This window comes from Muscardinus avellanarius (genome assembly GCF_963383645.1).
Source record: "Muscardinus avellanarius genome assembly, chromosome: 2".
In the NCBI taxonomy this organism is placed as follows: domain Eukaryota; kingdom Metazoa; phylum Chordata; class Mammalia; order Rodentia; family Gliridae; genus Muscardinus; species Muscardinus avellanarius.
The window spans coordinates 156,166,580-156,194,247 of NC_137787.1; the positions used below are offsets into that span (position 1 = coordinate 156,166,580).

A 27,668-nucleotide genomic window follows, 5' to 3' on the forward strand; every position below is an offset into this window, starting at 1 on the left:
ATTAAGTTAACAGTTTATGAATAATGAAAGTAATTAATATTAATTTTAGTTGACAAATTCAACACCAATAACCTGGTAGTATACTTCAATCTATTTTCTAACCACCTGTAAAAATTAACCAACAGATGCTTCCAATCTGGTAAAAAATACACAGGTCATTAGCACTATTTTGATGATACCAAATGTTCCATATATGAATATTGTGAATAAATTTCAGAAAGCTATATAAACAGTGTTCTTTTATAACCTTGCTAAGACTTCTGTTAAGACTTAACAGAAGCCAAAGATAGTAAAATATGGCATTCTCTTCTAAAATAAAAGCCAGTATTTTTGTTCCATTCTATTCTTATGTTTCAACTAAGAACATTACAGTTCCATTAAGACTGTAAAAACAATATGAAAAAGAAACATGTCTGACTTATTCTTTCCAGTGCCCCAATATCAAACACAAGGCCAAACACTTAATATACACTTCTTGGCTGGAATTGTGGTAGACAAAGAAAGTGAGATAAGAGGAGGAAAGAGAAAAAGAAAAAAGGATCCTGGAGATATACCCATATGTATTTCCAGAAGAATTAAAAATATGGGAAGCTAAGATGTCAAAAACCTAGAAAAGAGACCAGAAAATCAACGTCAGCTATTTAACAGTAAACTAAAGTATTAAAGAGGCAATGATACAAGAAAATTGTGGGGGAAATTTCTCATTTCATAGGAAAAGGCTTGAAAGGGGATTCCTAAGACATGGCACAAGGCACTACCCACCCTGAAGCAATGTTATAATTGGTAACAGGGGAATTAATTTGAATAACAAAGTGAGATTTAACCAAAAAAAAAAAAATATATATATATATATGTATGCATATGTGTGTGTGTGTATATATATACATACACATATATATATTTATACACGCACACATATAAAATAAAGGACAATGGGTGTTGAGAAAATGTCCACACCCTTACTAAGTATCTTGCTATATCTATGGGAAGGTGGGACAGGATGGTATTTTGGGAATTTAAAATAATTGTATAATCAGAAAACAAAGAGAAAAGATCTCATCAGAAAATGTGGTAAAGAGTATGAATACAGTGCACCAATAAAAAATTTTTAAGAAAAAAAAAAGAAAATGTGGTAAAGAATAACTGGGTAATATAAAAAAGACACCAATCCAGGGATTTGGTACACCATGGGGTTAAGTATTAGCTCCTGTTCCTTTCTAACTCTAACTCCAATAATCTAAACCTCTCAGAAACCTAGAACAGTGTCTACTTGAAGGGGAGGGAGAGAGAAGCTATACTTACTGACAAAAATAAATAAAGGATATGTGGAATATATCAAGGTTCTCTTTAAAAGATCGAGTTCAATTACTTTGCCTTCATTATCTATTCCAAATTCTTAGCACTCAGAATTGGTGTCTACCATTATAAATGCCTACGATGGAACATTCCTCTTTGTAATCAGAGAAATGGCCTGAGTACTTTCTCTAAAGAGTTTCTGCAATGTAAAAAAAATATACTACTTCTTACCCAAAAACACTATTCTTTAGTAATCTGAATTCTTTGTCCTGTGCTGCCTGGTTATAAAGTGAAACAATGATAAAAATCAGTCAGCAACCAATGCCTCTATCCCCTTTGCATGCTAAAGAGTGAAGAGGCAACTGGATTTTCACCTTGGACTTAATAACAGGAGTATCCAAGGTTTAATGTGGGACAAACAAAAGTAAACATTTGGACCTGATACCTCAGCAACTATGCCATGAATAGAGATGATACAGAACATGCCACTCCCCCAACCCATACTCTAAGCTTTCTCAACATTTGTTTTTTTTTTTCCTTTCTTATCTTTTTACTACACTATCAAATCCTCTTTTGCTAAAGCAACAATGATTGGCTTTATTTTTTTATTTTTTTGGTGGTACTGGGGATGGAATCCAGGGGCTTTCTACCCTGGGCTATACTCCCAGACCTATTTTATGCACACACACACACACACACACACACACACACACACACACAGAGAGAGAGAGAGAGAGAGAGAGAGAGAGAGAGAGAGAGAGAGAGATACATATACATATATATATATATATATATATATTTTTTTTTTTTTTTAATTTGGAAACAGGGTCTCACTAAGTTACTGAGAGCCTCACTAACTAGCTGAGACTGGCTTCAAACCTGTGCAATCCTCTTGTCTCAGCCTCCCAAGCACAGGGATTACAAGCATGCACCACCATGCCTGGCTCAATGATTAGCCTTTAACAGTAAAATACTTAACTATATAATGTACTCCTTGGGCTTTCTAGAAATTACTCAAGTTTCAGAACCAAAACCAGCCACTTTCACAGCTTTTCTCTGGCTGGCATTATGAAAGGTTGGCATTACTCAGGATTGCAACCCTAGGCTACCCTGTCTTTTCTCTCCATCCTGAAAATATCATTCATTGGGGGTCGCGGGAGACAGACACAGACACAAACACAGCTGCATTTCAGCTGAGAAAAATAACGTATGATAGTCCTCTGCCAGCTTCTGAGTCAAGTCAGAGAGTCTAAGCCAAAAAGGTAACATGGACAAAGGCAGTGAGGGACCAGAGAGGGACGAAAACAAGAATATTCAGAAAATGATCACCATTTCTCGTCTTAATGTTTATAAAGTTATTAGACTGAGCAAATACATCAATTTTTATAACCTTGAATATCAAGGCTTAAGTTAGATGACTTAAGAATTTTTTTAAAGGTCCAATTATTTCATTTAGGGCTAACACTACAGCTAAATTAAAGACATGCTAACAAGTTTCCCTTTTGAGCCTCATTAATTAAGAAAGTAATCAGAGCAAAGGGGGAAAAAAAAGAAAGTAGCTGTATGGTGGCATTACTTAAATAGCTTTTAGGTACCACCATTTGCACCTACTAGAAAAGCAAAGGGAAAACTAATCAATTCCAGATGATGAAATCTGAAATTCTGAAGTGTTTTACATGTAAATACACATTTTAACTGCCACATACTTTCCTTGATTGCCTGAAGGGTGCACTAATCTTATTCAAAGAAATTTTTGATTCTCCATAATCAAAAGGTAAAATTAAGATCTGCTTACTTCACAAGTTTTACTATGGTGAGCTTGCTGAGAATACTCCCTGTTTTCAAAGACTTAAAATATTTCATTTTTAACATTTTATTTAAGATGTTAAATGTCTAGGAAAGGCTTTTCTGACAAACTCTAGAAAGCTACTTTTTTTTACAATTATCTTTTAGAAAGAATTCCTGATTGACAATTATCTTTTTGAAAACATTTCAAAGAAATACAAATACATTTTTAAAGCCACTGCCAGTAGTTAATGGTTGCAGTGAAGATCAAGTTAAATCAGATATTGGAGGCATCTGTAGCAGGTGTCTGGTAGACAGTAAGCGTTTTATGAAGCCTTGGTACACCAAGGCCTCCCACCTGCAAGTGTTCAATGTTCAATGAGCCCAGGAACAGAGATGACATAGGTCTATAGCAAAAAATCCAATTATAGATCTAAAAGCCTTGTGCTATAGGCCTAAATATATATTTTATACTTAAAAATGGACTTAATATAAACCAATATCATTCATTAAGTTTAAGTGGCAGGCCCAAGGAAGAGTGGATACAATAAATTCGATTTTCAGTAAAGAGTACAATCTTATTTTTAAATCACACTGTATGAGTTAAGCTATCACAAAATAATTTGGAAAATGAAATTATTTGCTCTTAATAAAAAGATCATATGATATACTCAAATACTTGTCTCCCAAGCCAATTTCTGATATGCCATATATTTGAAATTTGATCTCATGTGACTGATATGAATTATGAAACAGTTACTGTAATACTAAAGGATGGCAAAACTGATTAGGGGAATCCTTATATTTTGTTTTTCATTTCTCTAACTACAGGGAATTCTCATGCTAAAACTATCTCTGAAAATAACTTTCTTTACAAAGAGTAATTTATTCCAACAGATTATGATAAAAAGAAAACAAATACTTTTATATATGAAATTTAAGAACCAAAGTTTGTACTATTTGCATTTTAATATTAAATTGCTCATTTAATATAATGTACAACAAAATTCACTTTTTAAACATTTCATTAGATGAAATGATGATGTTGACAATAATGTGTAGCGCGTTCTCTTCACTGGTTTATCTACAGAAATTTCTCTGGGCTTTTTTTTTTTCCAGTGTTTGATTCAACACTGCACTAAGGGGGGTACGTTCCATTGATAAAAGAGCAGTTTGGTTATAAACATAAAATAAAAATAAGCATTTCATTAGATCATTTATACCTTTAGTAATGTAAAAATATCAGGTATACGATTAACGTTTTTACAGGCTGGTATAAAAGAAGTGATTAATTTAAAATTCTCAAAATAAATAACCAAGATGTGAACTCACCTTTCAGTTGGCAACAAAATTTATTCTCAAGCTTACTGAGCAAATCCATATTTTCATACTTATTTTCATTTACTTTTATCCAGAAGCAGTTTTCTGTCATTTCCTGAGGTCTGATCTGTAATCAGAGAAAAGACTGACTCAAACAGCTGAGTGCGTCACCTGTCCCGGCCCAATCATGATATGCAAACCCAGCGTCCCATAGATGCCAGCAGATGTTTATGAAGTAATCTCTAAGATTTTCCTCAAAGTCTGCTCAATGATAAAGTCCCTAAGAACACTTTTGTACTTTTGAAAAACACAACAAATTCTCCATTGCAGTTATAGTGAATTGCCAATTACAAATCTAATCCCGTTGAAACATCAATTCTTACCAAATTTATAAACCAAAATACCTTAGTCAGTGACATAAGGCTTTGACTCAACACATATTTAAGGCGAAAAAATGTACCATTTTATTTAGTGTGACTTTGATTAGAATTCCCATTGAACATTATATTATCAATCCAAAATTAAATTATAATCTAGGTAGAAGGATGCTTTCCTCCATTTATGTTGTTTACCTTTAACCAATTCAATCTTCTCATGCTGATTTCGGGTTTAAATTCCTTCTTTGGTTTCAACCCAAATGGCAGGGTTAGTGGAAGAGGAGCACTTCCTCCACCAAGAAAGCCCAGGGGAGGAGGTGGAGGCACAAGACCACCTGGCAGCAGAGGCATTCCTGGAAGTGGGGGAGGAGGAGGAGGAGGAGGAGGTGGGGGTGGTGGCCCTGCACCAGGGGGCAGTGGAGGGGAAGCAGGTGGTACAGCATGGCCAGTTCCTTCTTTTGATGGGGGCAAGGGAATAGTTTCATCAGCTGGCAAGGCACCAAACTACAGGAAAAAAAAAAATATGGAGTACAGCTGAGAACATGTTTATAAATATGCAGAAGTACACTTTACTAAAAATAGTACTGATTTCTTAAAATCATTAACTTTCATTCTAAGCGACTTGTATGTATACACTCACAGAAACATGCACATATAATATACAAGATCTTATATACAAGATATCTTATATATATACAAGATCTTATATAATATATAAGATCTACTTTGCAAATTGTTGACATGTAAGAAATATAAATTAAATCTTATAACATAAGTTCAGGGTGAAATTAAAGTCCAAAGAAAAACATTGTTCATTTTTCTTCAAAAAATATGGTGGCCCGTATTTAGATCTTTAGTTTCAGAATTTCCTCTGATAGGTATACATACAGATCATAATTATGCACAATGTAAGAGATTTCTTGATTTAAATTCTGTTTCAAAACAAATCTATTGCTGGACATGGTGGCACATTCCTGTATTCCCAGGACCTGGGATATTATGACAGGAAAACCAGAGTTTTGATGCCAGCCTCAGAAACTCTGCAAGCCTGTTTCAAAATAGAAAAAAGTTTCAGGTGTCGCTCAAAGATAAAATGCCTATGGGTTTAATCCCCATTACCCTACCAAAAATAAATAAATAAATAAATGTATTCCCAATGTATCTAAAAGTACCATGCAGCAACAATTTATCTAAAGACTGTAAATAAATAAATAAATATATATATATATATATATATATATATATATATAGAGAGAGAGAGAGAGAGAGAGAGAGAGAGAGAGAGAGAGAGAGAGAGAGATTTTCTAAAGTAGATTTGATATAATTCAACTGGGAAAATTAAAATAAAAAATTTTAATTTATATCATCCCAGGCTGAGAAAATCTTTTCCTAAATTTTACCGCCATCGTCTATGCCAGTCTGAAGTACAGAACACAATTTTTTTAATGAGAAATAATGTGCCACATGAAATCAAAAAATTTTAACAAAATGTGGTACTTTCCTCAGGCAGCCCTACAGAAAGAACAAGGAAAACAATTCTTACAGTGTTTATATTAAAGTTAAATGTTTCTTAAAGTATCTTCAGATAGCCTTTGTAACAAAACTACCCATTAAGTATTGAAATGAAAAAAAATGTTAATATAGAAAACACTACACCTCAGACTATTTTAACATAACTATAAATTAGGATGAAAGAAAAACTGTGAAACCATACTTCTTGCTCATCATTCTGTAAGTAAACCTTCATTAAGAAATGTAGCTACCTCCTTACTTTAAACCAACATACACGTACTGAACTTCCTGCTACCTAATGTTCTATGTGTAGAGAGTGGGTACGTGACCTATCAGCTTCATAATCCAGATTTGCTCTTTCTTTTTTTTGGTCATGTTTTAAATCTGTTTACTTTTGGAAATTGAAAAATTATCAGAAAATGTTCTCATTCAGCTAGAGGTTATCTTTCACTGCAAGGTACCCATAGGCTGAAGGTTTTGAAAAATAAATAGCTTGAGGAATAATTTCCTGTATGTACGATAGAGATCGCTGATGAATGACAAATCTACAGAATCAAAGACCTTCTTAAACTTTATGCATAATTACTGAGGAAGCACGTGACATTGAAAACAAAACCCAAATGAAACAAAGAAGCAGGCTAATTTTGTAAAAGGCTTATATCCCTAAAATTAAAGTAGAAAAAAAAATGTGGCGATGTGATTTTTAAAAGAAACATAGCAGTACAGAAATACGTATTATCAATACTATGAAAACATACAAGTGAAATTAAAGTTTAAAGATCTTGGTGCTCCAAAGCTTTAATACGACCTTTGTTCCCCTGGTGTGGTTTCAATACCAAATTCACTCAGGATGGCATTTTACCTGAGATTTAAAAGCTTGTAACTCTGCTTGAAGCTCATTAATCTTTGCCTCTTTTTTCTGCAGTTGTGCCTGAGTTTCCTGGTGGTCGGTAAACTCTTTTTCAAACTGAAAAGAGAAATAGAAATGAAAAACACTATTCTTAATATGAAAATATTATCCTAATCATCTGTTAAGAGAATATACATTTCTGAATTGGTTTTATAAAAGGAGTGGTGGATTATTTTTGATGAGTTGCCCACAGCCTTTCTTGAGGTCTCTCTGCAGGTTTCACCAAAATCATTCATTCACAAGGGAACAGACAAAGCTGGAGAGGGAGTCTGTGACCTTCTCAGAGCAGAAAAAAACTGGCCCATAGTTTTCTACGACCTTGGCATTTTTCTTAAAAGCCCCTAAATATCATTGCAATTTTAGAGAGCAAAGCATTGTATTGAAGTTCTGGCCACCCCCATTTTTAAAAATTTATACTTGAAACTTATCTGAAGTTTACCAATATGATTTAAAAGCATTCTACTTTATTAATAAATTCCATTCTATAAACGCATCAATTACTTTTTTCTTACAACAATGTATCTCCTACTATCTGAGATTAATAGTAAATTAATCTCTCACACTGTCTAATGTAATACCTTCTGGGAAGAAGGCAAGCAAAAAAAAATTTGGTGAAATCCAGTGAGTTTTCTAATTTATATAGCCACTAATCACAAGTTCCCATCTTGCATTTAAATAGCTCTTTTTTGCCATCATCAGTGCTGAAAACCTCTAAGAGAATTGAATTTAAGTAGGGTATTGTCTCATAATCAAGAATGAGTTTTTTTAAGAAAAAAAAATCATTACAAAAAGATGCCTCTAGAATTAAACAGTCAAACCTTAACTAGGTAAATAACAATATAGAACTCAGAATTTTGCCAAGAGCTTTCATTTGAATCTAGTTTACAAAGAAAATCTATCCTGCCCTTAACACAAAGAGGTGGTTACTAGACTGCAGCTAGTAAAGGAGAGATTAAAAAGCCAGCCTTTTCTGTCTTCAGAGCATGAGTTGCTCAGATGAAACCACACCGCCTTACAATTAATGTTTATATAATGCCTTTCAGTTTCCTAAATCCACCATTTTTAGTTTAAGTCCACAGGATATCGTACATTCCTATACCTCCACGCAGGCATACAGTCTCTACTATACTTTGGTATTTATAGCACACCCCAAAAACCATTTTTAAGTTTTATAGCCAAAACTCAGATAAAATTCATTTCCATTTTATAAATGAGGAAAGTACATTGCAGGCTACTGGTGTGTACTCCCACCCTGTGTTTTTTATAAAGATCACAGCAGCTAATAGGTAAAAACTGCACAAACTGCCTTTGCCTCACCCAAACCACATCAATCCCACTACTACGAGGGTTCCTCCACACCACTCCTACCATTCCATTACTGAAAAGATACTGAGCCTGACCCTAAAAATCTACAAAGCAACTTATGCTCCTCTGCCACCCAGGGCTTACCCAGCACTCTGCCAAGTCCTGGCCTCCTCACTTTAGCTGCATTTTTTTAGCCTCTTCATATTTTGGTGTTATATCTTAATTCCTTACAACCATTTACCATTATCTTACCTTTTTTGCTTCAAAGTCAACTTCCTCAGAGGGTTCTTAGACCATACTCATTTTTCTCACCTGCTAAATCTTACTCATTTCATTATCCACTACAAATGAGCAATCGCTCTTTCCTTCTAAAAACACTTATAGTCACTAAATTCCAAATCCCCTGACTCCTGCATCCTCCCATTTGGGTGATGAATCCAGAGTTGGGCCACACAACATAACCATTGGCCACAAGTGGTTTTTAAAAATCAACTTAAGTTAAAAATTCAAGACTTTGGTCACACCCACCATTTTAAGTATACAACATAGAAAGCCAAATGCCAAAGGCAACTTTGTCATCCTCCCAGAGGAGACAGGCCTGCTCTGTAGTGCGCATACATACAAATAGTCTTCTTCATTCAATCTGTCTTTTGTGTGTTTCATTACAGCATGGGCTTCTGGTTCTCTTGCTATTGCCCCACTGCTCCTACCAGGTTCCCCCAACCCTGGGTTTTATATTCCTCAAATTCCAGGCTTTAATGTTGCCATGCTACAAGACTTTTCCCTTTACCCCTCTGCTGGTCTTAAAAAACATTTTTCATAAAATGGTAACTCCCACACCCAACTGCTCCAATTACCATTCATCGACAGGGCTTCCAAAGCCCTATCTCGAGCACATCTTCTCACTTCAAAGTCCAGACTACCTTGGGTCCATCTGTAAAGTGTTTTTCCGAAGGCTTACTAAAAATTTCTCAAGTAAAAATTTTCTTTCAAAATCAAGCTTATTTCTTCCACACTTACAAACCCTGTCTTTTGAATACTGCTATTCAACTATTCTTTTTAAAGGACAAATCAATATTGTGACTCCTTTCCTCAAAAGCTTTGCATTATGATCATTAACTACCAAAGGAGCCTCCGAGATCTGGCCCCTACCTCTTTCACATTACACATTAAATACCAGATACCCTGGCCTGAGACACAACCCTTGGAGGGGTAAGGGCTAGAGGTAGAGAACTAAGCAAGATGTGGTCAGTGTTGTGGGTAAACACAGTGGAGGTGGAGAAGATGCAACCAACCCACCCTATGCCCATGAAAGTCACCAGCAATGAAGACAGGGGAAGATGGAGGCCAGTGAAGGACTCTTGGAAGACCAAAGCTCAACACCACGTCTGTTAGCCTGGAGTTGCTGGTGAAGAACTGCAGTCAGTGTTTCAAGCAGAGGCAAGAGAACACTGCATGATGAAGGACAAGCCACCTGAGAAAGTCGCACTCAAGGAGGGACAAAGCTAGAGATGCATGCAGAAATCAGAGTTGAAAGAAATTCTGTGATAAGCCAAAGGGTTATTTATCCTAAAAACCACAGAGAGCTATGAGAGTACATCTACCAAGAAAGTAGCATGCTAAAAGTTGCACTTTTATAAACCCTACCAACAGCAGTGTGAAAGATGGAACAAGGGAGAAATGCTAGCAGCATGGAGATCAGTTTACAGTGCACTGCAATTCTCCAAGCCAAACAAAGGGCCCGGCTGAACTGAGGTGGAGAGGCACTGAGACAACAGAATTGAAAAATAGTATTTATCTGACTGCAAAAAAAAAAAAAAAAAAAAGAGGGAGGGGTATATCTAAGATAATGTGTTCTGTGGGATTTCACATCAGAAACAAAGTCGTAATCTAGAGGAAATTTTGAGTATATAAAATGCAGGAGGGGACAAGAAAGCCGAGTTTGATTTCTGGAAGCAGCTTTGCATCACGATAATGAAGTACCTGACATGGCACGGCAAAGGCCGTACGGCAAGAGCCACCCCAGGCTGAATGACCTCAGGTCACAGACAGCGATAGCCAGAGCTTGTGCAGGAGCAAGCAACTGTATCACAAAGAGCAGGAGTGAGGGCTTGCTCATACTGCATCATACTCTTTCTGCAGCCAAGACTCAAGAAGCTGTACAGAGATCTCATGCTCCTAGCGACACACAGGCCTGCCATGAGGCCCAACTTCTTAGCATTTCTGCCATTTCCCATGAGTGGGGCCCTGCAGACCTCATACACAGCCAGTCTGGAGGACACGGTGAGACGCATCCAAACCATAGAAGCTTTGTGAAGCTTGAGATGCCTTATCCACACCACACAGGGGTTTTCCACTAAAAATAAAATTGTCAAATCGTAATATAAATTAAAATGTCCATCACGCATTTCAGTAACAGACACCAACTTGGAAGCCCAAAAGAGTGAGAGCCTTTTCTATTCCATTCATCACTTTTCCAATGACTTACATTTATAATTAAACACAGTAAATATTTGTAGAATGAAATGACAAGCCAACTCTTGTCAAATCTTCATATGCTGAAAGACTGTGTCAGTGCCACATATTAAATATCATTACTCTCCCAGCATCAAAAAATCTTTGAAAGGTCATTTTCTCTTCTCCCCTTTTTACTACTAAGACAAAGTTCACTGCTATAGTGCAAGAAAAAAAATTCTTATAGGAGTAAGAATGAAGAAAGCTTTTGACAACATCAATATATGTACTATCACTAAAGTGCAGGAAAAAAAAAACATTGGAGAACCAAAGGAAAAATCAGTATGAAAACAATCAGAGCCAAAATTAGTACATTCCATAAAAACTTATTAACTTGGCAATACTAAAAGCATCTGTATTACTCACCAAAGAAAAAAACTTCTATATCCTCCCCTATGAAAGGATCAAAGGAAATATAAACTTTGCTTTAGCATTTTTTGTAATATCTACAGTCAAATCACTGTAGCCTTGGGGATAAAATGAATCTCCATTAAAAACACACCTTATAAAAACTGATGTGATAGCCTTCTCCAAAAAGAGTTGCTAGAGCAATATTGCACTTACAAAATTACACGCAAAAATGTCAAGAAGCACAGTTAAGGTTGAGGTTCTGCTTAATTTCACTCCCTAGGGTAAATGTATTAGTGCATCTGTACAAGAAGGTTGATAATTCAATATTCTCTATATACTTTCTGACATTTCTGGTCTTCATTTTTCAAATTTATGCACCAAAATAAAGAATGCATCTAGCAACTATGATAGTTTCCTGCCTAAAGCAAAGTATTTACATGTGTCCTTATAAAGCTATCAGAACAAAGTTCTTGCTGATATATACAAAATGCTATGGCAGTAGAAATCTTTTATGAGGCAAACAATATTTTTTTGAATATACCTAAGACATACAATTTCTGACTAAATAAGACAACTAACCTTGAACAAGGTCTTTCTATTATTTACATGTAAAACTCACAATTTAAAAGAAATATATTGAGAAATCTATTGTTTAGCTCCATTCATATACACCACATACCCCAAACTGATAACAAGAGCAAATTTATACTAGCTGAAATGATTCCAAATCTACTATTTAAAAGTTTATTCCTACCTTCCAATGAAGAGTGGAAGTACTTACTGAGCTGAGAATACAAAGTTGGCAGGGGGAAAGTTCGCCCTAGAACACGAGCATCTATCAGTTCTAGCACTTGACATTTAATTTAGGTGGTCCATTAACTGGTTTCCCTTTCCCCCACTAAACCATTTTGAGGCAATGGCAGTATCATATTCATAGCTGTAACCCTAGCCTACAGCCAAATGTCTGGGATTAAAGCTCTCTAAGTGTTTGATGAACTGAACACATCAGGACTTCTAAGAATATTTTCAATGTTTTTCATAAGTTACCTATCGTGTGCAAATTATGTATGATCTTCAAGGCTTACAGAAAAGTTCAATTCTTTCAAGATACATTTCAGACCCACAATTAGAAAAGGTACATTACTTGGATTGGTGCCAACCAACCAGTCAATGTTCACCATCCACAGTAAATACATACCATAGGTTGACTGTAATGATAGTTGTAGTGACTATTTTCTACTGATATGACAAAAGAGCTCTAGGAATTCAAATCAGAATGATTACTACTTGAAATGTGAAGAATCCAACCAAGAAAACTCTAATAGGTATATGCTAAGCCAGAGATAAAAGATCAAAATATTACTATAAAGAACAATAGAGAATATCTGGCTAGTCAGATACTTCAAGGTTGATACAAATGAAGCTAGGGATATTACATAGTTCTGAACTATTACAACGGCAACTTTATATCATGAAGCAACTTCAGTCAAAACAAAAAGTTTAACCTTTCTCAAAATTTTAGGTATGATTTCACTCTTATGGGTCTAAACTATGACTTATTAATTACTCCAAAAATGTATACTCTATACATTTTGTTCAACTATTCACTCACCCATTTTTTATTTATTCATTCATGAATTTTTAATTCTTCCAGAAAGCCAAGAATTGTTCTCAGTGTGGGTATACTGAATAGAGCAAAGATCCCACAAAGTTCACTGTATAGAGATAGTTACTATATTCCTACGCGCGCGCGCGCACACACACACACACACACACACACCTGAACAAGGTAACAGATCAGATGGTAAAAAATATAATGAAAAAATAATGGAAGAGCAAGTGAAAGGTTGAGTCAGGAGGTTAAACCTTCTAAATGTTCTAGAGAGTCCTCCTTAGACAGGGGCATCTGTGTACATACCTGAAAAAGGTAAAGACGACAAAGGGAATAACAAGCAAAGAACCTAAGGTACAATCATACCTGTTGTTTCCCCACACAATATTGTAAAGCTTATCAAAGCTACATACCTTTTTGTTAAGTTCTGATGCTTTTTCTTCAAACTCTTCTAGTTTTGCTTGATCTATGCACACATCTAAAATTGTAATGACAAAAAATTATCACAGTACTACTTAAATTCATTGTATCAGTAAAATTTAAGGAAAAAGGAATAGAAGAGAGAAATAAAAGTGATAATTAGTGATAATATGGAGAAATATACAACATTGGAATAGAGGAAGTTTTTTAAAGCATGGTACTAAAAAAACAAAATGAGAGTACATGATATTCAAAAATTATCAACCTAGAGATATTTTGAAGGAAGATGGTACTTATTACAAGAAAGTGGGAACAAATAATAACCAGAAAATTAAGAAAAAAACAAATAACTGTTAAAGTGTTTCTCTAATAATATGAGCATATAAGTTTTTTTGTTTGTTTTTGGTGGTACTGGGGTTTCTGGAAACCCTTCTTCCTCCGGGCTACACTCCCAAACACACACACACACACACACACACACACACACACACACATAATTTTTTTTTTTTTGAAACAGGGTCTCTTAAGCCAGCATGGCTGGCTTCAAACCCACGCGATCCTCCTGTCTCCGCCTCCCCAAGTGCGGGGATTACAAGATATATATATATATATATCAAAGATAAAATGATCCATAAAGCCAAGTACTAGAGTTGAGATGAAGAACACAACTCTCCTCCATACTAGTGGAAGTTGACAGATTGGTTGATGAATAACTATACAGTACATACTCAAATTTTAAAATATGCCTTCACACACAAAAATTCTATTTTCTAGGACTTTGCCTTTGGGCAAGAATATTCATTAAAATACTGTTTATGTTAACAAGAAAACAACTGTAAATATCTTGAATGCTTATTAATAACAGATTAAATACTAATTATATATATCTACAGGATGGAATACAATGTAGAAGTGATTCATATGAATTTTCCATGGTTCATTTTAATCCCTTTTCAAATAAAGCCAATACATGGAAATAAGTTTTATATACTTACAGGAAAACAAGTCAAACAAATCACTGCATGCAAATCTTAGCCCACTTCCTAAATGCAGCTTCTTAGTGGTCCTTTAATTTTTCCTGTGATTAGTTTCTTAATTAAAATATGTACATGCTGCTATTTCTTGATTTGTCTCTTGAAGACATTATAACTTGCCATTATAAAAGATGAAGACAATTTCCCTGCCTGATCCCAGTATTTTACCATTCTACTTACTAAATTGCTTGGTTCCATAGCACTGACTATTTAACACTTTGATTCCTGTAACATAGTGTCACTTGATCACTACTGTATCAAGTTATCACTCCATGCTTTCCAAAATGTTTCTACCCTGTTGCAGAAACTCATCTCCTTTCATACCTATTCATATAAATATATTTTCAGCCAGATGTGGTGGCATACACTTGTAATCCCAGTGTTTGAGAGACTGAGACAGAAGGATTGCAGATTCAAGACCAGCCTCAGCTACTTAGTGAAGCATTCTGCAACTTAGTGAGGCTGTTTCGAAATAAATTTTAACAAGGGCGGGAAGTGTAGCTTGAAGGTAGAATACCCCTGAGAGTTCAATACCTAGTACTACTAAATAAATAAAACATTTTCTCCTATATTTAAGTCTGTAAGTTTATTCTAAGCATGTAAAAGTAACAAGTACAATTAATTTACTAAAACTAGTTAAGTATGCTTCACTTACACAGCCAAGCAGAATTCAAAGACATTCCTTCAAATTTCAATGATAAAACCCCACAGCTAATGAAGGAAGATATTTCTAATGTCCATGTAGAATACATTTTTCTGACAGCCTTCAAAATCATCTCACATTTTAATTTGCTATATTTTTAAAGCATGTTTTTCTTAATTTCTATGTTCCTCTCCTTTCCCCTCAGGAACTTCTAATTATTTCTCTCCACTGAAATAAGGGTCTTGTCCGTGTCACTGTTACCTAGTGCATTACTCATCCTATAGATTCTTCATGGGCTGAAGAATGCATAGAATGAAAAACAGCCTTGTAGAGCTATAAAGTTAACATGGGGAGGTGTATCTTAACAGCATTTTCATTGTGGATATTCTTGTTTGATATTGCAAAAAAAATTTCACAAATTGTACTTCTTAAATAGTTATGACGTGAAATCACATATATCAAAGAATTTCTTATACTTCAAGATAACATTTGTACTTTAATGAATCTGTCTATGCTAAATTTGTTTTGTCAGACATCGGGACATTTAGAAGAGAGTGGTTTGCTGGATCAAGAAATTGTCCAAATTTTTATAATCTCTAAGATACAATATAAAAATGATATTGGTTAATAGACCTTCTGATCTCAACAGAATTTTTTTTTAATATTAAGAAGCTCTTATGCTTACAGCAGTAGGTATGTTTTCAAAATTCACATGGTCATTTAATGCACCAATAAAACTATTAAAAATTATTAATAAATATTGTTTGAAAAAAAATAAAAGCTCAGATTTTCTCATTGGCCACCAATTCCATCAGTCATTTTCTTTGACATATAGAATAATTTCATTTTTAAGAAAATGTGTGCTAAACACTTAAAGTACTCAATTCATATGAGTCAGAGTGAGAAAGGAAAAAAGGACAGTTTTGTTCACAATTCTATTATTCAAGATGCTTTTATTGTACTCTGGTGCCCTGAACTGTTTTATGCATATATACCATTTGTTCACACAGAACACTAAAAAGAGTGCTATAAATGTATGTTCCTATCACTCTGAACTTTATTATGTTACATTGCAATGTACCAATGAAAGTGTCTTAAAAATAGATACATAGATGTCCTCAAGAATCAATGTGTAATTATTCCTAAGACTTATGGAATTTTTAAGTTTAAAAAAAAAAAAAAAACCTGGCAGTTTTTGTTGCAGTAGAGACTACATTGACTGCAGTTTAATGTCATTACCTTGATTCAAAACAAGGTGCCGGCAGTTTTACACACCATTGTTTTGTGCCATCAGTGCAATTATGAACAGAAAATAATAAGCAAATAATGTCTTAGTATTATTATGAATATAGTTTTGACTCTGAAGACCTTCTAAAAGGGTCTCAAGGACCATCATGAAGTTCCTATGCCATACTAAGAGAACAAACACCCTAGCTCTAGCTCATGGAATAAGAGACAATAGAATATTTTTTATTTACGTAACAGAAATACTCACCTACAAATTGACTTAAATCTAAATCTAATCTTTTTCGATACGTAAAATCTGGATCCATTCCATCTCTATGCAACACAATCTGGGATACACATTCATCAATTAACTTGAAGTACTGTTGTCTAAAACCAAAGAAAAAAACAGTAAACGTACACACAACTTCACATCTAACAAATTATGTGAGAAACATGATTTCAAGTTCACAGTTTTAACTTGTGAGCTTTCAAGTTCACAGATACAACTCTACTAACATAAACTAATCAATATAACCCTATTAATATTGGGTTTAAACAGTGACCTGACAGATGAAAGGGCCAATAAAACTTTCATCACCTTGCTTTTAATGATTTCAAGAATTTTGTGTGTGTGTGTGTGTGGTACTAAGACACTCTACCTCTGAGCTATACCCCCCAGCCCCTATTTTTTGGGTGAGGGTCTTTTTTTGTATTTTTGGACTGGGGATTGAACCCAGGTATAACAGGGTCTTGCTAGTTTGATGACGGTTTCACTACTTAATGAGGCTGTCCTCAAAACTGCTACATGCTCCTGTCTTAGCCTCCAAACTACTGGAATTACAAGTGTGTGCCACCACACCCAGGTAAGACAATTTTAAATAATAGTTTGAGAATACACTGTTTTACAGATTAATTTCTAGCCCGGCATGGTGGCACACACTTGTAATCTCAGCACTGAAGAGGCTGAGACAGGAGGATCACAGGTTTGAGACCAGCTTCAGCAACTTAGCAAGACGCTCTACAATTTAGTGAGAATCTCTTTTAAAATAAAAAATAAAATAGATATGGGAATGTAGCTCAGAGATAGAATATTCCTGAAATAAATTCCCAACATCACATACACACACAATGACTTCAAAGTCAGAAGCTTCACTTAATCTTCAATAAGAGATTGAGATGAAATGATATATCCTCAGGGACCATCAACTTACCACTGTACCACACCAAAATATCTACCATTAGTACATTTTATTATTACAAACCAAAAAGAAAAGTTATATGGGAGCTTCTTAAAATTATTATTTCCAGAATGTAAAATGAAATAAAATTAATATTGCTAACAAAAGGTAGAAAAATGTAGTATAATAACAATGTCCACAAATCAAAGTTTAAAGTCCCCAAATAGAGCTAATGTTTTCACTACAGTTAAATACAATCCCCTCTACATTTCGGATAAACTGAGAGTATCATCTAAGAATCAAGCCAACAAATGTTAAAGAAATATACATAAGATTTTGTGAACAAATTTTAACTAACATGATGGATGGGTACAATCTTAATGGCATTAAGTACTCCTCCCCAACCATAGGACTTCTTTTGTCAATGATTTTTCTTCTACTCTCCCTATTCAACCCTTTTTCCATCGTATGTGTAATTATCCCTCTGAGCACTTGAGCTTTCCTTACCTATGAATTGTGACTTACTGTCCGTGACCCATTTACCTTATACCTAATAAGTCTTCTATTTTGCTGAATAAAATTTAGTACAACTGAACATTGGTGAAGACAACTAACTTCCATAAGGTAAAAAAAATTAAATGATTCTTGGATACAAACCAAAGGAAGAAGTTTATGTCACCTATGTTTGCTTCAATTTTCTAAACTTCAAGGACATTAAGAAATGTCATATTCTAATATTTAAGCCATTATAGCCTCACTTAAATTTAGGTACATATATATCACATATTTGTATATATCACATTTAAATTTTAACATGATGTATCTCCTTCTACTCTTAACACTGTTTTAATAGTTTAAATATATATGCCATTTGTTATTTAAAAAGAGTAAATCTTTTACAATGCCCAGATTTAAGAACATTAATGATGTAGCTAAAGCTTCATTCAAAAACTCATTCTGCAGGCATTATCAGCCAAGAATAACTTGTTTCTGGATTCCAAAAGTGTTTACCTAGAAACTAAACTCTGAGCAATATTAGTGAGTTAGTGAACTTGTCAGAGGAATATGCAAATAACTTAATTACAGGATGAACATAAATTGCATTACTTCACCGATAAAATGCCATTTTTGTTAGAGGATGTCATGAATTCATATTCATTTCCTCTGTAGTATTTTAACAAATATCAGAAATTATCTCCCATGAACATTCAACTAGCATGATATTTTGCACCTGTAATGCATTAATTATTTGGTACAGAATCAAATTTGATCTTTTCCTCCTCCTTCCAATTTTGTAGCTACACTTTGCTTTCCCCCCTTTTTCTTAAGGAATTGGGACTACTGTTGACATATCTTCTCCAATGAAATTACATTTCAGTAAAAATTTTCCTTTATTACAAAGGTGGAAAGTTGAAAATATTCTGATTTTTCCCATGAACTATTTTTTTAAATGAGGATATTTTACTTTCTGCTAAAATAAACTGTTACTTTAAAAAATGAAAAGTTGAATATGCTTATATCAAAACTAGTTTAAAATATTAAAAATGTCTAGGTCATCAGTGATTTTTGAAAAGGCAAAATCCAGACCCATCTATAGTATACAAAACCAAAATAACAAAGGGAAAACTAAAAAACATTACAGAACTGTACACTAGGAAAAGTTAAATTTTATGGTATGTAACTAATAAACTAAATTTTATAAGATGAATGTATGACAATATGCAAACGACTACACAACTGTGACACAATATACTTACAATAAAATTATAATTTTAAAAATTTTTTAAAAAGAAATAACAAATGAAAGTTTGGGAACATAGTGTGTGTGTGTGTGGGGGGGGGGGGGAGATGAGCCTTCTTGAACTTGTAAATTCTATGTCTTCCTCTAACACAGTAAGATGTCCTGAGCACACAGCACAACACATGCGCTTTATGATTTGTTTTGAAGTTAAGACAATGTAATGCTTTCTTGAAGCAAAAAAAAAAAAAAAAAAAGGAACCAGTCATATTAAGACACAACCCACACACACCAGTATAGATACATTCAAACTAGAAATCAAGAAATGGACAGAGGAATCTGGGCATGGTGACACACACCTGTAATCCCCTTACTTGGGAGTCTAAGACAGAAGGAATCAAGGTTCCAGGCCAGCCCCATTAATTTACTGAGGACCTCAAAAACTTAGTAAGAGAGCCGGGTGTGGTAGTACAAGCTTGTAATCCCAGCATTAGGGAAGCAGAGACCTTAGGATCATGGTTTGCCAACAGCCTCAGCTACTTAGTGAGGCCCTTTACAACTCAGTGAGACCTTGTTACAAAAAATAAAAAGATTAGGCCAGGCATGGTGGTGCACGCTTATAATCCCCGCGCTTGGGAGGCTGATAGGAGGATGGCACAGGTTCGAAGCCAGCCGCGCGCGCTGGCTTAGGAGACCATATCCAAATAAAAATGTAAAAATAGGTCTGGGAGTGTAGCCCGGAGGTAGAAGGGCTTACAGGAACCCCAGTACTAATAAATAAATAAATAAATAAATAAATAAATAAATAAATAAATAAATAAATAAGCAAACAAGCAAGCAAGCCAGCCGGGCGTGGTGGTGCACCCTTGTAATCCCCATGCTTGGGAGGCGGAGACAGGAGGATCGCGCAGGTTCCAAGCCAGCCACACTGGCTTAAGAGATCCTGTTTCCAAATAAAAAAGTATAAAAATAGGTCTGGGAGTGTAACCCGAAGGTAGAAGAGCTTCCAGGAACCTGAGTACCACCAAAAATAAATAAATAAAAAGATTTAAAAATAGGACTGGGGATGTACCTCGGAGGTAGAATGCCCCTGGGTTCCATCTCTAGTACTGCAAAAAAAAAAAAAAAAAAAAAAAAAAGGAAAGAAATAGAAATGGGTTTAAAGTGCATTTGGATGAATTAGGTGCATTTACCTTAGTACAAGTAGTATTTTAAAACCAAATTAGTATTTTTATCTAAGATTTATTTTAAAAAAGTTAAATATTTAAGCTATTATTTAAGATAAGACATCAGAAAACAACAAAGTTAACACTAAAACAGGTTACTAAACTCGTATTATAGCATATCAATGGAATGTTAAGCTAAAAAGAAGCCCAATATATAGTCTTCCCAAAGAGTCAAAAGTTTCACCATTTTTACTCTTACTAATACTCTTTTTACTCTTACTTTACTCTCATTAGGTATCAATGAATGGCACCCTCTGCCATCAACCAGAGGGCATAATCAGAATGTGGCTTTTTTTTTTAACAAATCCTTTTACCTGGAATTAAGTAGGAAGACACATTACCCCACAATATTTGAGAATGAACTCTCAGCAAAGCTAAACTAGTGACAAAGAGGGGTGTTTTATATTCAAAGATCTTAATTTCTATCATAAAATGGCAATAAAAGTGGGATGAAGAGAAAGAACATTTATTAAGCATGCAACATGTGCCAGGGATTGAGCTGAGTTTTACTGATGCTATCCTATTTAATCTCCCTAAAAACCCAGTGAGTTACATACATAGCTACCTTATGATGTAGAAGAGGTAGAGAAAGAACAATTTGATAAGTTCAGTTGGCTAAGATATAATCAAACTTGAAAAGTCATTTCTATAGCATTTTCAATACATCAGAAATATTAAATGCTCCTATATTATTAAAGTACTTTCTACCTACTTGAACACTAATAAAAGCAATGTTTAATACCCTTCATATAACTTATAAAATGAAACTTAACATTCCTACTGCCTAAGGAATAGCCACAAATTATTATCCATCACAGGGTAAACTAGTAATTTGTTGCTAGTTCACATTTTATTCAGATGAAAGATTATAACTGAGAATCCACTGGGGCTTAAAAAGTAATAGTAATATCATTTTACCATCATGTATCCAAATGCATGCCCAGAGGAAACCACACATTCTATAAATCAATATTGTGACAGAAATAAAAAGTATTTGCTTGTCCAAATAAAACATCGGGTGTATTTCACAATTAATAGATTTTTATAGTAAAATTAAACATTAGAATGTAGCTTCTTACCTTATGAAGCAATCATTTCGAACAAGCAAAAGATGCTGAAGAATAGAAATAAAATATCCTTCTGCTCTAGTTTCCTTAACTGTGTTCCACACCATGTTGTAAACATCAGATGCTTCAGTATGTTCATTAAGGAACATAAACATTGTTTATACTGTAACACTTAAAAACTATAATAATATAACATGGAGGCTCTGAAAAACTGCCGTGTCTTAACCTAATCTAGCTATTTAGAATTGAGGGAAGAGGCAAAATCTGTGGAAATGTAAACCTGACTTGACACATTGTGGCTTCCCCTTTACAATCAGCTCCAAACAATCTGCCTTTAAATGCTCCTAGGGAGCCAGACAAGGTGGGACACACCTGTAATCCCAGTACTTGGGAGGCTGAGACAGGAGGATGGCAGGTTCAAGGACAGCTTCAGCAACTTAGTGAGACTCTCAGCAACCTCATGAGACCCTGTTTCCAAACAAAAAAATAGAAAGGCCTAAAAGGCAGAAAGGTCAGAGGTAGAATGCCCCTGGGTTCGATCCTTAGTAGAAAGAGACAAAGAAAATGCTGCTAGGGGCAAAAACAGTATGCAGATAGTTGTGGATATCATATTGGGTTTTAAGGATACCCTGCCCTACAGAACTTGGGCCAGGCATCATCTGTCATGGAGAAGCCCTAGTTGAGGATAGGAACCTGGAAGATCCCATGAAGAGTGAAGACATCTGCAGATCCACAGAACTGACACAAGGCCTAAACAAGTATGAACTGAATGCACATGGAAGCAAACACCAATGGGTTGAGGATAGAAAGCACTGTGGAACAGGAGGTACTGAACAGACAGCACATGCTTATAATCCCAGGACTTGAGAGGCTAAGCCAGGGAGCTAGCAGATTCAAGGCCAGCCTCAGCAACACAAGGAAACTCTTTCAAAATAAAACAGGATGATGGTGGAGATTGGAGGTAGAACACCCCTGGGTAACAATACAAAAGGTGGTTAATGCCACTTGTTAATTTTAACATAAATTTACATTATGTGTATATAATTTTTTGAAAATACATCAATGAAGTATTAACATTTTCCTGATGGATAAAAGTTTTTTATTGTTTATATAGTGGTGGGTAATTTTTTTTTAATAGGGAAAGGTTGCGTGTTTTGGATTTAGCATGAATTGTACGTATTATTGGACTAGATCACAGAACAAAAGGATATTCAAGTTCAGCTCTAATATCTTCCAGGCGATGAGAGAACTCAATCAAATCTTCTTCCTTATGCTCATCAAAGACTTTAAGTTGGATATCCAGGCCGTCATTCTTAATACGTTTTAAATTCTGGAAATATCAAACAGAAATCATGATGAATGATTTTGTTTTAATTATGCAAAAAATTAATGATCATACAAATAATAAACCAAATATTCAACATGATTTATAACATTAAAACATTTAAGGTGTTAATACCCAGCTATTCATCTATATTTCAAAAATAGATTTTTACACTCAAGCCTTTTCCCATAGATAAGTTATTCTTGAGGGTAATTTATCTAAATTTCCCCCACTCAAGTACTCTTATAATTTAAATATTAAAAAGAAGACTGCAGGGCACTTACTGGCAATATCTCTTTCAATCCACAACGCATAAATTCATTTCTGATATGAAGCCTGAAGTCCAAATCATCAGGAGATGTAACAAGGGCATTTATGAGCTGCATACATGCTACCTACAAGAGATTACACAGTGAGATAAGGCTTGGTTTCTAATGTTAAAGAAAAAGCAACAGAATAGAAAAATAAAAACAGAAAAACCAAGGTCTTGTTCTAAGTATTAACATCTTTTCACAGACTTCCCTATTAAAACCATTATTTGTAAGTAAACTATCTTAGTCAATAACTATTTTAGATGGCATAGTTTTCAGTAGATTTTCTTTCTCATTTATTATCAAGTATTATTGAGGTGAAGAGATGAAGAGACATTAGCTATTGGCATCTCCATAAAAAAATTCACTCATTACCAAAGATAAGGTCTTTATTTCAACACACACACACACACACACACACACACACACACACACACACACACAGTGGAACATGCCCTGGGTGAAAACCATAAGTAATACTGGATGTATAACATCTTAAAAAAAAAAAAAAAGTAATTTTCCAATGATCAAAAGAAGTGAAATTCCCAAAGACCTCAAAGTCAACAGGGTCCTCAATCTGGTTAATGGGGTTATTATAACCAAAAGCTACATAATGAGCATTGCATAACTAAGTTATGAAAGTTAATCTGCCAAGCAATAGTTTTACCCATTAGCAAATTAAAAATTGGAAAATACCGTATGTTATATTTATTAACAAAAAATTACAGCTCAGATACAAATCACATTTTAATATAAGTTGCACACTCCAACTTTCAACTTCTGCAATATTTTTTATCCCTGACTCAAATATATCTTTCATCATCAAAAATCTATATAATAGAAACAAAAGAGATAATCTCTAGAGGAGCAAAGCATTCTTTGTTGTTGGTAATATTATATTTTCTATGTCTACATTATACCCAAAGTCTAGCAAGAACTACTGGACTACTGATCAATATATTTAACCTCATGCTGTTTCCTAAATTGTCTTTTCTCCATCCCTTAAGGCAAGGTTTATATGAATTCAAAATGCTGTTTTTGGATTAAGACACCAACAGGGGTCTCAGTTCCTGCTGGTTGAAATATAGAGTAATTGTTATATTTGATATCTAAGCACTAAAATCTGACCAGCATGCCTTTACTGTCAAAACTTAAGATTGTTTAAGGATGGGAAATGTGCCAGAAGACAGAGGAAAAAGAAAACATACTTTCAAAACAAAACAGTCTACCTTTCTAGTACATATTCACTCAGCCGTAACCAGTTCGTGTCAAAAAGTCAAGTTTAAAATGTTTTCCTTCCACTCCCTTGACACCCATTACTCCGTATCTGGTGTTTTTCCAACAATACTATGTAATTTTAAAAGATGTCAAAGTGTATGTGTCGATCCATGCACATATGTACATAAAATGTTTGTATATTTATATACATATGTTCTTTTATATTCAGAGAAACAATTTCTCAGTCACCCAAGTTCTAAAAAAAAAATGCAGATTAAATGGCTTTTTTAAAGTAACAAAATAAAACAACAGAAAAATTCATGGAAATCACCTAGATGAAAGGCAGATATATATAGATGGTAGTAGCATGATATAAGAAGAGAGGACGAGGACAGAAAATTATTTTCAGAAAATATTCAGAAGGGTCATTTTCCATAGAAGAAAAAGTTGGAAACTACACAAAAATGAAGTCTATGAAATGTTTTCCTAAATTTAGTGGTTATTTGCCCTTCTCACAGCCTGTAACTAACTTTTGATTATATCATACTAACATGTCGCTGAATATATACAACTATATGCCAAAGAGTAGAGATTTTTCTTACACATAAGAAAATTCTTTGGTCAGGGTAAAGATTCTTAAATTTCTTCCAGATATATAGACCTGTGATATCACATACAAAGATATATAGTACTGTTAGTATCACATGATTTTAAGCCAATCCAGCAAACCAGCAATAGGTGTCAGGTCAGAATCTATGCATCCATTAATTACTAGAGAAAACGAAAAGGGTTCAGGGGCTTTGTAAACAGGACAAACTCTCTGCCCAGATGAATATCAACAGCTATAAGGGTAAAACCACAATGCAATATATGAGATATGATTGGTATATGATGGAGAGCAAAGATACTGAGAACAAAAACTATTTAGTAAAAGCACTAGCTCCAGGATTTAATAGGAAGGTGCCTAATAAAGCCATGGACAAAGATGTTTTCTGCAAAGAAATTAACATAATCAAAGACATGGGCCATTTCACTGAATTACAAGTAATTCAAATTTCATGACTAGTTTTGTGAAGGGGAGAACAGGTGAGGAAGTCAAAAGAGATGAGGCCAGACAGGAGACAAGGACACATCAGACATGGTCATTTTATGCCAAACCATAAAATTTACATTCACATGGAAACCATAAAGGACTGTATGCAAAGGACGTAGAGGCAATAGATTCAGGCAAAGAAATTATTGTAGAAATAACTAGTTGTCAATGTGAGCAGAACTTGAACAATCATATGAGAAAAACTTGTGATGTGGACATGGATTTTAGGTAGAAAAAAGAGCTTACAATAAGCCTCCCAGATTTGTTCACTAGATAGGAAATGTTACTATTAACAGATACAAAATGCTAGAAAAGCAATTGGTTTGGGGAATATCTTATTGTTTTGTAATACTGGGGACTGAATTCAAACAGGTTCTGCCTCTAGGCTAGCCCCTCAGTCCTTTATTTTTTTTTTTTTTTAATCTTCAAACAGGGTCTAGGTTTCCCAGGCTGGTCTTGAACTTGTGATTCTCCTGCACTCGCCTCCCAAGTACTGAGATTACAGGCGTGCACCATAGGTGTTAGAGAATAGGTAAAACACTTTCAAAACTGAGACTGAGGTGTACATTAGGAATCATTTATTCACTTAAGAAAATAGTTGAGTATCCACCTTGGGTCAAATAAGAATATTAATAGAAACAAAAGAAATGAGAAATGAGAGACATTCATCATAAAGAAGTAATCACTATGTTCAGCTTGACAGTCACAAAATGTAGAATATGATTTATGTTATCTTGCACTATGGAAGTTGTTTAAATGGCCAAACAAAAGCCATCTCCCTCTGTAGCTGATGAGCATAAGACGACAAGAAACATCTGCCCTCCTGGGGAACTATAGCCTCCTCATTATTAGTGCACACATTTCATTCCTTCCAATATATTTTCTAACATATTTACTGATAACTACTATGTAGCAGACATTGATATCTATGCTAAAGAAAGAGCTATATGAAAAAATACAAAGTCCTAAGAGAAAAAGAACAAAACTCCAAGATTATTGGCCTGATCGAGGTATTGAAAGGAAGGATCACGGTTCACAGTCTCAGCTCCTTAGTGAGCCCCTCTGCAACTCACTAAGTGAGACCCTCAGTGAGACTCTGTTTCAAATTAAAGAATAAAATATAGGGCTGGGAGGTGTAGCTCAGCGGTAGAATGCCTCTGGGTTTCATTTCCAGTACAAGAAAGAAAGAAAGAAAGAAAGAAAGAAAGAAAGAAAGAAAGAAAGAAAGAAAGAAAGAAAGAAAGAAAGAAAGAAAGAAAGAAAGAAAGAAAGGAAGGAAGGAAGGAAGGAAGGAAGAGAAAGAAAAAGACAATAAATCAAATGGGGACCCGGTTTTAGAGATCTTCAGTTGAACATACCCACTCTGTTTAAAATGAAAACAATTTTTAAGAAAATTCATATAAGAACTATTTCAAAAAGGAAACTTCTAATCCAGGTGTGGTGGTACGCACTTGTTATACAAGTACTCAGGTAGCTGAGACAAGTGAATTGGAGATTTAAGACCAGCCTCAGCAATTCAGGAAGACTTTCGGCAGCTTAGGGAGAACCTGTTTCCAAAGAAAGGGGGTCTGGCTGTGTAACCTGGAAGTAGAAAAGTAGAATTCCCCTGGATTCAATCCTCAATCCCAATAACACAAGAAGGAGGAGAAGAGGAGGAAGAGGAGAAGGAAGAAGAGGATGAGGAAGAAGAGAAGAGGAAGGAAGGAAGAAAGGAAGGAAGGAAGGGGCAGAGGGAGCAGGAAGAAGAGAGAAATAGAAGAGAGGGAGAGGAGAGAGAGACTGGGAAAGATAGGGGAAGGAAGGGGAGAGGAGGAAAAAGAGGAGGAGAGAGAGGGAAAGAGCAGAGGAAGGGTGGAAGAAAGGAGAGGGGAGATCAAGAGGGGAGGGGGAAAGAGAAAGAAGGGAGAGGGGAGGGGGAAAAGACACTTCTATAGCAACAGCATGCAAGACAAAATGGCCATCAACTGGGAAAGAACATAGAGCAAAAGGGTGAAAGGATTGGTTGGGGCTTTTCAATTGCAGGTTTCAAATTGTGGGTTAGGTAAACAGCTCCAGGTGTTCCAAATCATAGATTCAATTCTAATGGTTTGGAAAGCAAATACTGTTACAAATACTAATACTCTTATTAATCGTGTTCCCATTTTCAAAAAAAACTTAAGCAGAAAGAATATCTTTAAAAATATAACTTCTATCTAGAAGTATGTGCA

General features: G+C 34.8%; 1 protein-coding gene across 4 annotated transcripts in view; it reads right to left on the minus strand.

Annotated features, from left to right (window-relative positions):
* DIAPH3 (diaphanous related formin 3) overlaps positions 1–27,668 on the minus strand; it is a gene marked incomplete at both ends in the record, with an annotated part of 500,946 nt that overhangs the window by 325,933 nt on the left and 147,345 nt on the right. For all 4 annotated transcript variants that reach the window (XM_080719970.1, XM_080719969.1, XM_080719968.1 and 1 more), the window contains 8 exons: positions 4,414–4,528; positions 4,974–5,282; positions 7,153–7,257; positions 13,396–13,460; positions 16,575–16,693; positions 21,528–21,644; positions 22,712–22,845; positions 23,124–23,234. In XM_080719970.1, coding sequence (XP_080576096.1) covers positions 4,414–4,528; positions 4,974–5,282; positions 7,153–7,257; positions 13,396–13,460; positions 16,575–16,693; positions 21,528–21,644; positions 22,712–22,845; positions 23,124–23,234 — 1,075 coding nt within the window. The remainder of the gene's footprint in view (positions 1–4,413; positions 4,529–4,973; positions 5,283–7,152; positions 7,258–13,395; positions 13,461–16,574; positions 16,694–21,527; positions 21,645–22,711; positions 22,846–23,123; positions 23,235–27,668) is intronic.